The sequence below is a fragment of the Strix uralensis genome, chromosome 10, assembly GCF_047716275.1.
Source record: "Strix uralensis isolate ZFMK-TIS-50842 chromosome 10, bStrUra1, whole genome shotgun sequence".
In the NCBI taxonomy this organism is placed as follows: domain Eukaryota; kingdom Metazoa; phylum Chordata; class Aves; order Strigiformes; family Strigidae; genus Strix; species Strix uralensis.
The window spans coordinates 14,587,072-14,599,288 of NC_133981.1; the positions used below are offsets into that span (position 1 = coordinate 14,587,072).

At 41.3% G+C, this 12,217-nt stretch overlaps 1 protein-coding gene across 1 annotated transcript; it reads left to right on the forward strand.

The window, feature by feature from the left end:
• The first annotated feature begins 415 nt into the window (after positions 1–415).
• ARF4 (ARF GTPase 4) lies at positions 416–11,769 on the forward strand. Its single transcript, XM_074879314.1, has 6 exons — positions 416–796; positions 7,560–7,640; positions 8,139–8,248; positions 9,594–9,665; positions 10,199–10,324; positions 10,813–11,769. Exons 1-6 carry the CDS (start codon positions 730–732, stop codon positions 10,897–10,899), a joined length of 543 nt encoding a protein of 180 aa, XP_074735415.1. The 5' UTR covers positions 416–729; the 3' UTR covers positions 10,900–11,769.
• The last annotated feature ends 448 nt before the right edge of the window (positions 11,770–12,217 follow it).

Sequence of the window (12,217 nt, forward strand, 5' to 3'; positions counted from 1 at the left end):
CATGTGAGGGCTCTGTGCGGGTTTGTTTTTCCCTGAAACCCCTCCGCCTCTCTCTTGCTCCCCGCTGTCCTTCGGCGCCGGAGGAGGCAGCCTGGGGGCTGTCGCGCCTCAGCCTCAGCGCGGCGGGAGCAGGAGCTGCAGGGAGCTGAACTCCGCGCCTGAGGGTGAGCCAGGGGCGCTCTGGCCCCGGCGAGCAGCTGGGCCTCGGCCTGGGCCTGGGCAGCTGCTCGGCGCCGGCGGCCTCCATTTCCCGGCCTGCCGCGCTCTGCCCCGCCCGCGGCGGGGGCGAACCCCAACTCCATCCCCCGGCATGCGCTGGCGGCCGCGGGCCGCGGGCGCGAGGCGCGGGGCGGGCGCAGCGCCTGCCGGGAGGCGCAGTCCGCGCCGCCGTTGGGCGCTGGGGCCGTGTGGCGGGGGGCGGGCCCGCGGCCGGGGGATGTGGCTATAGTGACGTGATTTTGTCCGCGTTGGAGCCGGGGCGGCCGTGACGTGGCAGAGAGCGAGCGAGCGAGGTTCCCCCGGTCACAGAGCAGCCGCCGCCGCCTGCGCTTTATAAGTCGGCGCCGCCGGGCGAGCCCCGCCGCTCCGCAGCCGCCTCCCCTCCCGCGGAGGGATCCGTGAGCGCAGACGGGCGCCGGGCCGCGCTCCTCCGCCCGCCCTTGCTCCCGCCCGCCTCGCCGCTCTCCACCCGCTGCCTGCGCCGCCGCCCAGCCCCGCGCCGGAGCCGCCATGGGCCTCACCATCTCTTCGCTCTTCTCCCGCCTCTTCGGCAAGAAGCAGATGCGCATTCTCATGGGTAAGGGGCGACAGAGGCGCCCGACTACGCCCCCCCCCCCCGAGCCGCGCCGCCGCAGCCGTTGCGCCCTACCCGGGCCGCGGCCGACGCCAGGCCCGTCCGCCCGCTCCCTCCCTCCCTCACGGACGCGTCCCGCTGGCGGTGGGGGAGGGGAGGCCGGTGGAGCGGGCTGCGGGCTCCGGGCGGGGGGGTCTTGCCCCGTCCCGGGGTGTGGGGGACGGGACGCTTCTCTATCGCCTTTCTTCGGGGCTTGTGGGGTCGTTGGGAAGTGAAGGAGCGGTGGGGGAAGGGGTGGGGATCGGGCTATGCCTGCCCTTCCTTCTCCTCCGCCGTGTTCACGTTCTCTTTTCTCTTTCCCCCCCCGCCCCACTCCCGCTGTCGGCGGTCGCGGCTGCGCGGGGCAGGGAGAGGCAGCGCCCCGCTTCCCCCGGGGCTGGCAGCGGGGCAGGGAGAGGCTTCAGCCCTGCGCCTTGCACCTGCGTTTCCGCTTGCGTTGAGCCCGAGCGAAATGTAGAACAAAGATCGAATTGCAGTGGGTGAAGCCGGTGCCCGCCTGCTCGGTGGAGGCCGTCGGGCCGACGGGGGTGTCCTTGGGCCGAGGGGGGACCCCCCTTTACCGAGGAGGCGAGGGACGTTTGCGCCCTGCTCCCCCCGCGCTGCCGGGGCCGAGGTGCTCTCGGCCTGGAGACGCCGATCCCGCCCGAGCAGCGTGGCTGTTAGAGCAGGATGTCTGACAAAGCCTGGTGTGTTTAACACCAAGACCTGAAGAAATTGCCGTATAATGGCCGGTTTTCGCTAACTGTGGTGTTCGTATCTCCGACTCTCGTGAAAAGACGTTTTGGTATAGCGTCTGCACTTTAATTCTCCTCTACCTCATGCACAAAACCATAAAAACCTGTAGGTTGCTCTTCCAGTACTTACTTAGTTTTACTGTCTGCCCATAACTGTTTACTTGGAATTAGATTGTGGTTCTCTTGACACAGACTGTGTAAGAGTTGAAGCCAGTGGCTCTTGAAGATTCTCACTTGAAGATTATGGTTCAAAAGGTCAAAGCAAGCACACACTGAATTGGGTATTTCCTCCTCCATCTCTTGCCTGATTTCTTCCACCCACCTAACCACCCCCACAAGCTTTCTGTACAAACAGATCTTAACCTCCTAATTTTTATCAAATTCTGTTACCAAAGTGAATGGAACTTGGTTCATGGCCGTTGACTGAAGTAACTTGTCCTGAGAAATTATATGAAGTGCTCATTTCAATACAGCCAGCAGTGGGACTGGGTCCTAACTGTGCGACTTCTTGGCACACTACCCATCCTTAACGCTGCCTGGGTATGCACAGCAGACCCAGTGATGCAGGTTTTTTTTTTTTTAATTGTTATTTTCCATGTTCTTCATACGTTTTGTGATGACAGAGTTCTTTATTGCATGCACAGTAATTTTTACTGTATCTTCTCTGTTTGAAATTAGAGACTCTCATCCATTTCAAAATAACCTGAGTAATTTTTGTCTTTGAGACAACTTAGGTACATCTGTTGGTTTCAAGGAAGTGGTTTGACTGTCTCCCTAGCAGCCAGACTCTTCATATGAGAACTCTAAATGAATGAAGTAAAATCTTCAAATGAGCTTGGCTGTAGGATGAGATAGTGTCTGTGGTATTTGTAGTTCTGTTGCATTCTGCAAAATAATGAAAACAGGAAAGCAATGTCTTGCAGATCAAAACAGCTTGGAAGGCTTTATTGGTAGGTAATCAGTTCAAATTTAGGTTAGATATGAGTTAGGGAGCGGCACTTTCTAGCAGTAGGTTTAAATGCATCTTTTTTTAAGAAAAAAGTTTTATTTGAAGGCATTATATTCAAATACAGGACTGGGTCAGAGCATGAGACTGCACCATATTTGTTAGATAGCATAGGGTAAAATTTTGGCGATGTTGTGATGAGAGTGAATCATAGGACTGAAATGGTATGTTTACAAGCAGAATATGTTATATTGGATGTGACCTAATTTGTTTATACCTGTAACATGGAAAAGCAGCTCTTCATAGCATTCTACATTATGTATCGGCACTTTGAGGAGAGATGTCTGAATGAATACTGGGACTGAATTAAACTTTTCCTCAAGGGGATAATTTTCAGTTTATGGTTTGAAAATGACCTGTACAAGGCTAGACCTTTAAGTTTTTTGCATGTAGTATACCAAGGAAGTAACTTTATGGGGTAAGGTGTCTATGGAGAGATATTTAGGGGGAAAATACTATATGGTGAGTTGATAATGAACAGATGATTCATTTATAATTCAAGCTTCCCTTTCACAGCTTTCTTCTGTCTCTGCAGAATTCAAGCTGAAGTAGAATTAATCTCTTAAGACAGACTTTGTGTTACTGAGTTCTGCAGAATTTGAGTATTTCTTATCAGGTACTATTATCAACAGCAAGCATGACACACCATCTTTTTATATTCTCAAACTACATCTGTGATAAAAGGTGGACATTTAATGGTATAGTGTTACTGAAATCTTGCTTTTAAAAAAAATGCACTCATATAATTAAGTATTTTTTTGAAAAATTAGATTATCGTTCTGAAGAAAAGCATGTAAAAAAATTCCTGCATCTTCTTTATAGATGGAAGTAACATGAGAGAAGAGAAATAACTGTAGGATGGGATTGAGTGACTTAGACTAGGCAACTGGGGCATTAGAGTGGAAAAACCTTGTCCTAACCCTACACGTACCTGTCTGTAAGACTCTTCATGGATAGTTCCTTGTGCTTAAAAAATAAAAGTTACTGATTCCTTGTGCACCTTTCCATATCATCATTTAGTATTCTGTGTCTTGGTTTAGCTGTGCAAGTGATAACTGAGATAATAGCTACTCAGGAGCTTCAAATACAAAGGTAATTATTAAATAGATTGGGGAAAAAAATTGTCAGATTCTTTGGGATTGTGTCACCGTACAGCACAGAACCATTTAGCTGCTTTTTATTTGTTGTTTTTTTTTTTTTAACCACTGTTCGTTTGCATGCTGTTGTGGTTTTTTTCGTGTGTGTGTGTTTTCTTGAGAAAGCTGTATTGAGAATTGCCCCTTCATGTCCCCCAAAGATTTACCCAATTGAAATGAAACCTGGAAGAGGAATAGTATGTAAAAGATAAATAAGAAAAGTTTTGAGAGAACTGGTATAAAGGTAAAAGAAAAAGAATACAAACCTGTAGTAGATTGGGTTTCGTTAATTTTATTTTTTTAAGCTGCTTTTGATTGTAACATGAATGTCATGGATCAGTTAAATACAGCAGAAGCTTTTCCTTTTTCCTTCTCTAATTATAGGAAATGCTCATGTTAAAAGCAGCAACACACTGTATTCTACAGTAAATTTTGGGATTCTCAGTCAACCGAGATCTGTTGGTCTTGATGGATGCTCCATTTAAAAAGTCAATTCTCATTTTTTCTGCATCTATAGTTTATATGAAGTTCTGTGCTGCGGTAACTGAGGCAGCTTGATATTCAGCCACCAGTGATCAAAGTAGAGAGTTGGTAAATGAGGAATGTGATGTGGTCACAGGCGTGGTGTTCCCAGGGACAAGCGAACTACAAGCTTGAGATTTAGAAACACGACTGACAGGCTGTGCATAAAACACTCTTAAAAAGGAGTAAAGGGCTCAGAACCACAGTGTGTTTAACAGCAACTGAAAGCATTGTAGATATTTTTTCTCCAGCTAGAGGAAGAGGATGTTTGACTCAGTTTAAAGATAAATGGTTGCAAGTGCAAGTCTGTGCTTCCCATTTGTACTTTATTGTCATCTTAGGGCTTTGTGGTACAACTGCTGAACGTCATACCCTACATTGAGATTCTTGCACCCTGGGCTCTGGTGGAATCAGAGTGAAAATGTAGAATCACAAATTTACTTCACATTATTTGGGGATGTAAGACTTAGGTTTTAATCTTGATAGTTGAATTTGACATGGCAATAGCTCATAGATGTGCATGGAGTGTTCCAGTGCAAATGTAAACATGTGTTTATTCTTGGACTACTAAAAGCAATCGTTACACTTCCTAGCAGCTCAAAAGATTAAACATGATTCAGAACTCTGAAATGTCTTGTTCTAGAAAGGGGTGGTAAATGGCAAATTGGAGTAAGAAATATGAACGGAGGCTATGCTCTTGATGGTTATTGTTTGTTTGGACCTCATAACATTTGCAATTTGGCTAAAAGAGGCAGGTCTTGCAAATCAGGTCATGGTGATTTGCAGAGGTTGCCTTCCCTTGATTAAAAGCTGCTCTCTCAAGTGTGGAGTCACAACAAAACACGTATCCATAACTCAGGACTTGCCTCAGTGCAAAGTCCAACAGCTTAATTAGAATTGTGGATAAGAGTGGATTTAAGTAAAGTCTCTGGGCTTTGTGCTTACATAGCTAATGTAGCCTTCTGCCAGCGCCATTGAGGTGTTGGTGGGTCCTTGGACAAGAATAGAGTGGATCACTGGGGCAAGAAGTTCTTAAATTTAGCAAATAGTTTAAAATTCTTGACTAGTTCCTAATTTCTTAACTGAGCCATATCTTCAAATGGTTCTTGGTACCTTGTGTATATACATTTTTTGAAATTACATTAGCTTTTTTCTTTGCCTTTACCTGTATCTTTAGTATAACCCCTAAATACACTAAAAGCATTTCTGTAGATAATGCCATCATTCTTTTGTTGCTAATTTTAACAAATCTTGTCAGTGTTTGTTGTGCTGATAACTGTTTGGGGTTGTTGAGGGGGGAAGTTGGCAGGTGGGAGAAGAGTTTGTGAGTATGTGTAGCTATAATTGGTGGTTCACTAAGCTATCTTAATGTTAATTTACTGGAAAACTATTGCGTATATATCATGTGCGTGCATTATGTTTTCTTGCAAAGATCTAGGCATCTTACAAATGCTCACTTGAAGCTGAGTTGCATGAGAATAGTGTTGAGCTTCAAGCATTGTGCTGTTAAAAGCATTGTTTCTTAGCATAGATTGAGTATTTGAAGGTTTCAGAGTTCACTGAAAGGGTATTCTGAGGCTACCTGACACTTTGTGGGTGTAGGGAAAATGCTAACATTTACAGGTTTCATGACTTGCAGGCTCTTGTGAAACTTATACTGCAGCAGGTCTTTATTCATGCTTGTGTGTGATTCTAAAAGAGACCAACACTTAGACACTGGCAAACTTAAAACTGTTGACTTTTAATTTGAGCATTTAGGGAGTTAATTACCCCTCAAGGAGCTTTGGTTTTGATGGTAGACTTTTTTTCCCCCCTCTTCTTTCATGACATTACCAGTTAGAACAACTTTTTTTTTTAACATGCAATGACAATACCAGAGAAACTGCGTTGGCATATATAATCCTGTTCTCAGTATCAGAATATAGGACAAATATAGATAGGTTTTTTAATTAGTTTGCTGTAACAGCAGTTTGTGTCTTGAGAAGGAGGAGATTTTTAAAGAGTTGGGTTTCGTTCTGAATAAGTAGGTAATTTTGAATTCCATTTTATTGCAATGCTAAGGAAACGGTTGTATTATTAATAGTCAAGTCATCAAACCACTTAAAGCTTAATATATCGCAGTCACCAAGTAGGAAATTAACTTGGAACACTTAATGTTAACAGTCAAAGATAACATTTGGTTTCTTGTGCAAGTATTATTTAATTAATTCTTTTGGGGGTTTATTTTTGTTTGTGCAAGACTTTATTGACTATTTTAAGTTTCACAAATAGACATTCAAACTGTAGCTGTGGTGTTTAGTACCTACTGTTTATTTAGGTGCTTATGCACTAGGCATTGGATTCTAATGTAAAGAACTGTATTTTGAGTTGCTCTTGTGTGTTCTGAAATGCTAACAATAAGCAGTTGCACAGACAGTTTTAGACGGTGTATGCCTGCAATGTTGGTGATGCTTCTCAAAAAAAGTCTTTGAAGCTCCAGTTTTGTTGGGTTTTTGTGTTTTGTTTTGGTTTTTTTTAAGGATCACATATTTACTGCACAGGTTACATTGAAAAACAGCAAGGGTAAGTTTTGTTGCAGAAACAGAAGAGTAAATTTCAGTGCAGAAGGCCGCCTATAAGGAGCAGAAGTGGAGACTCCTAGCGACAGTGTTCTAGTGGATCTCAATGAATAGAAGTGATATCCTGAAGCGTTACAGCCTTAGGGTATATGCAGAGGGATGACAGGAGCTTCCTAATGTATGTGTTTTTTGTCAATGCAAAAGAAATATTTAGGAAAGGGACAGAACACTGTAATGAGGGAGATTGAAGTGTCTTCCACTGATAGTGCCAACTCCTGGTGGTTCAGGTGCATGTGAAACTGGCCTTAACTGAAGGTTGAGTGAGTGAGACCTTCCCCAGCTTGAGTGCAAAGTAGCGCACGTGATCGGTTAGAAACTATGTGGTGCTTGTAGATTGTTGCTAGGCATTTAAAACTATCCTGACTTACACAGAAGAAACTTTCAAAGTGAATGACAAACCTTAATTAAGAAACACAAGTAAGAAGATGACTAGAAACTTGTGAGCCCGTAGGCTGTGGATGGAAGTGTGTTATTGAGATGGGGTTTTTCATTGCTTGTTCTCTCTCTCAATGCTGGGTAAAGGAGATGGGGAGAAACATACAGTAGTATATCAACAATGACTTAAGAGTGTTTAACAAGTGTTTCTTCTCAGGAAAAAAACCCTAATACTCTGCATGTAAAAGTCATATTTTTACACTATCAGGTTGCAGTTCATACTGTGAACTAAATTAAATTTTCTGTTCGTTCTAGTTGGTTTGGATGCTGCTGGTAAGACAACTATTCTGTATAAACTGAAACTAGGAGAAATTGTCACCACAATTCCAACTATTGGTAAGATAAGCAATTCTCGTGTCTTCACTCTGGTTACTCTAAATCTGTGTTGTAGAGACTGGCCTCTGAAGAGTGTAGGGATTTACTATCTTTGCAGTTAGTATAAGAGTCAAGACAAACATGGGCTTTCTGGTACCGCTGTATCATAACTGTGTCAGACCAAAGATACGTCTAGACAAGAATCCTGTGTTTGACAGTGGCCAGTAGCAGATGCTCAGGAGTACAGGAGCAGTACTTCCCCCAAACAGTATGAGCCTCTAGCAGTTTGTGACTGAAAGATTTGCTGAACCAAAGGTCATGCACTTGGATTTAAGTGATTAATTTTTTTTCCCCTTTCAGTTAATTTTCTTCTTGACCTAGCAATTCATTCTGATAAGCCATGTTTTTATATATATATATTTGGGAGAAGTATAACTTAAGAAGTAGCTATCTTTAACATGCCTAGAATTACATTTTAACACTACCATTAACTTTTCCTAATTACTTTTTTATTTTTAGGTTTTAATGTGGAAACGGTAGAATATAAAAACATTTGTTTCACAGTTTGGGATGTTGGTGGTCAAGATAAAATCAGACCTCTTTGGAGGCATTATTTCCAAAATACACAGGTAAGAGTTCCGAGATGGCCATAGTTTTTGTGAAGTCTCACATTCTGTAGAGTATATATGGAAAGTTGTCTTCTGTCCCTTCCTTTCAAAAAGGCTCGTTACTACTTCCTGCAAGTTCTGAGGGATATCCAGATTTTATTCTAGTTGATGCTAGTTTGTTACCTTGAAGGCTTCCAGTCTAGTGGTGAGTGTAGCCTGGCAAGGGTAAAGTCCTTCAGGACCTACCAGTGTTCTGTCATGTGCCAGAGCAGCAGGTTTGTTTGTGAGGAACTCTTCAAATTTGCTGTATCCATGCTTTGATCTGTTCGAACTGGTGTTGGCTTATACATAAAACCCGTTATTGCTTAAACTCCCTTCTACACACTCTTTTTTTAATAATCATCCTTAAAATTTAATAATCATCCTTAAAATATACAGCTTGTACTGTGTTATATCAGTGTATATAGTAAAAGATCTTGTTACCAATTGATTATAAAGTGTCAGCTTCATATCTGTCATTTTTGGTGTCATCAATGTGATTCTTTCCTTTGGTTTACAAGTAGTAAGGTAAGTGCTTATTAGTACCAGGAAACTTTGGGAGTGGTGGTTGGTTTGGGTTTTTTTTCTGTGTTGAATATAGAATTGTTTCCAAGAAACTTTTGTGCAGCATAACGTGTGTGATTGGTGCAGAAAAATGGAGAAGTCTGGGTTGGCAAAAAGGAGCCAGCAAAGTACTGTTGTGAATAGAGTAATACTTAATTTCAGTTCTTTATTCAGCCCCGTTACTAAATATTTTTAAAAGGCGCTTCTCTTTTCTTGGAGAGTGACAAAATTTAAGGTTTTTCATACTGAAAGTAAATAGTGTGTATGTATGTGTGTAGGGAGGACACTTGAATAACAGAGATGCCATTAGAAATACTATTTAGTACAAGCTTTTTTTAAACAAATTCAGGCCTTACTTTAAGCATGTGGGTTTTTTCAGTGAAACATGAGATGGTGAAGCATTTGTGATTTTCCTCCTGCATTTAACATGATAATAATGAGTGAAAACGGAGGGAGGAGAGGTAGCTTCTGAAATTTTGCTGTTGTCTCCCTGCTCCCCCCACCCCACATGAATCCCACACTAATCTGTAAACCAATATTTGTGTGGTTTAACTTTTTATTTAGAAGGCCTAACTTTATTTTGCAGTTGAAACTTACTATGTAGTTGCTCAGACATATGTCTTGCATTGTTTAAACAGACATTTCTGTCAAATTTGCTTACCTAAGAGAGAGGATGATACAATACTCAATATGAGGTTTTTTGGTTTTTAAAATAGTACTGCATGTTTACACTGGTTTTTCAAAACCGCTTGACTTCTTACAGGGCCTCATTTTTGTGGTAGACAGCAACGACAGAGAGAGAATCCAGGAAGCAGCAGAAGAGCTGCAGAAAATGGTAAATATCGATACCTTCTGAAATATGATTGTTATACTTACTCTGTTATATTTTTGGATGTTTGTCAGCTTCCCTAAGAGATTTAGGATTTTAAAATTTTAGGGAGTTTGTAGAGTGCATATTGTATTCACCTGGTAATTCTGGGTCACGTAGTGCACTGAGTTGTAACTACAACTCTGTCGAGAGCTTTAGCTCAAGAACGAGTAATGTATCAGGACCTTTTTTTCCTTCATAAAGCCTTAATAGAAACACAGCGGATAAAGAATTTTGGAAAAAGCAAATTAGTGATAAGAATTTCAGCATCAAGGTGCTCGTAAATTTAAACTGCCTATTGAAGAGTATTTCCTTACTTACAGGAGAAGTTCTGTTGAATACTAGTTAAATTTCACTCTGTGCTTATTAGTTACTTCAGGAGCGAGAATTAAAATGTTTATAACCCTTAAATCGGTATTTAAGATTTTTTTTAGTGCTTGTTGAAGTAATTGAAGTACTTAAGTGAGCTAATTTAATAACACAACCATTTTTTCTGTTAGCTTCAAGAGGATGAGCTGCGAGATGCAGTGCTGCTTTTGTTTGCAAACAAACAAGATCTGCCAAATGCCATGGCAATCAGTGAAATGACAGATAAACTAGGTCTTCAGTCTCTGCGTAACAGAACTGTAAGTGCTGAACTTCCTGGTTGATGAACTCTTGTCTTCCTTTGTTATATATCATAAACATAAGTTTTCCTTTAAAAGAAAAGAAAGTAATGTCTGTATGTTGACACTAAGATCATATCCATAGAAGATGTTTTGGAGGTCTGTTAGTTTAGATAATTCCGTGTCTATTTCCTGAAGAGCAGTCTTTCAAAAACAAGCTAGTTTTCAGCATATAAACCAAATGTAAGTTCTGTATTTGTTTCCTGATGCCCTAAATGGTGTTCTAGCATTTGGTAGGCCAACAATGAGTTTCTGGATAATGTCTGAACCCCATCTATTTATACTTTTCAACATTTTTAAAAATACCATCTCTTCAATATTGACTCTACTTATGGCACTATTTAAAAAACACTATTTGAGTGTGTATCTGAGTGTCACATACTGTGATAATTTAGTTTGCATTTTGTTGGTATTTAAAATTTATTTTTGTTTGTGTTTTACATTAACAGTGGTATGTCCAGGCTACCTGTGCTACACAAGGAACTGGTCTGTATGAGGGACTTGACTGGCTGTCAAATGAACTCTCAAAACGCTAACTCAAACTGGATGACTCTTTCACCAGGGACATGTTTGATATAAGTGGTCTAGGCTTGTTACAACAAAATTAGTTTGCATCTTGGTTATTACAGTATCTGGAACTGATATTTGGGCAGGATATTACATCGTTTCAACTTATTTTGTTGCCAATTATTGTTTACCGAGCTACATGTTGCAAAGGTAGCAGTATGCTTGGGTAAAAATCTCCTTAACTTGGAAAAAGTGTATCTTCTGATTTTATTCCCCTTGTTAGCCTAAATGCCTGAATATAGTTATTGTGACATCTTAAAGATCTGTTTTGAATACTCTTTTGAGCCCCGATAAATTAATGTTTTAATTTTTTTTTCTCCCTGCTACTTTTAGTTTACTGATGCCCTGTTTCATTCCTCAGACAGTCTGCTGATTTAAAAATGTAGCATTCCGTATGTATTTATTTCTTTCCCTTGCCAAAAAGAATTCCTAATACTGCTTGTTCCAGCCAAGGAAATGCTCTAAAACACTATACAGATCTACTGCACTGAGGAACATTTTATTAGTCCTTGGGTTCTGTCAGCCCAACTTGCCTTTGTGTGAATTGGATTTGATGGGTAGAATAGTTCTGTGCTGGTTGCGAAGAGCTCATGTTGAGGTTGTTTTTAATATTCAGCAGATTGTCTTCCTTTATATTGTATCTTTTTTTTATGTTGCATGTTGCTTTTTGGTATCAGCCTGACTATTTTTGCCCAGTGTATAATAGTTCCGCTGAAGTTTTACTGTTTGTTGGTGAACATATCTTCATAAAGAAATTTTGGAAAATTCATCAAACTCAATGGATTAGTTTCTTCATAACCCACTTGGAATTATTCCTAATAAAATGATAAAATGTATAATTCTGTGTAGGCTCTTCTTGATTCCTGCAATAGTTTAACTGCAAGTTATCACTTACTCTTTTTCCATATACTGAGCTTTCCTGCAGCTTGAATGTGAACATCAGTCTCAGATTTTCACTTATTTGGAGCTATGCAGAGCGGGACATGGAAGGTGGGCAACAAAGTTGTGTACAGTGCAGTAGAGTAGCTGTTGTCAAGACTTAGATAATTCTGTAAGTGTCTTCTGAAGTTGTAAGTCTAAAATTCCTTTTAAGATGTCCAAATACAAAAATACTAACAGTTACAAAAGTTGTAATAAAACAAATGTGAACTGCCTGAAAAGCATGCATGTCTGTTTTGTAGTTGTATCTACATTTTAAAAAACAGCATGAGTTCTAGCAGGAGAATCAGAAATTCTGTTGGTGGCTAGCTGGGAAGCTAACTGGAACACTTGTATAGGGATTTAATC

What these genes read in the sequence shown, in the direction of transcription:
- ARF4 (XM_074879314.1), top strand. Translation starts at nt 730, where the DNA reads ATGGGCCTCACCATCTCTTCGCTCTTCTCCCGCCTCTTCGGCAAGAAG. An exon ending in ATTATTTCCAAAATACACAG is followed by an intron (nt 8,249 to 9,593) that starts GTAAGAGTTCCG and finishes GACTTCTTACAG; the next exon opens with GGCCTCATTTTTGTGGTAGA. An exon ending in AGTCTCTGCGTAACAGAACT is followed by an intron (nt 10,325 to 10,812) that starts GTAAGTGCTGAA and finishes TTACATTAACAG; the next exon opens with TGGTATGTCCAGGCTACCTG.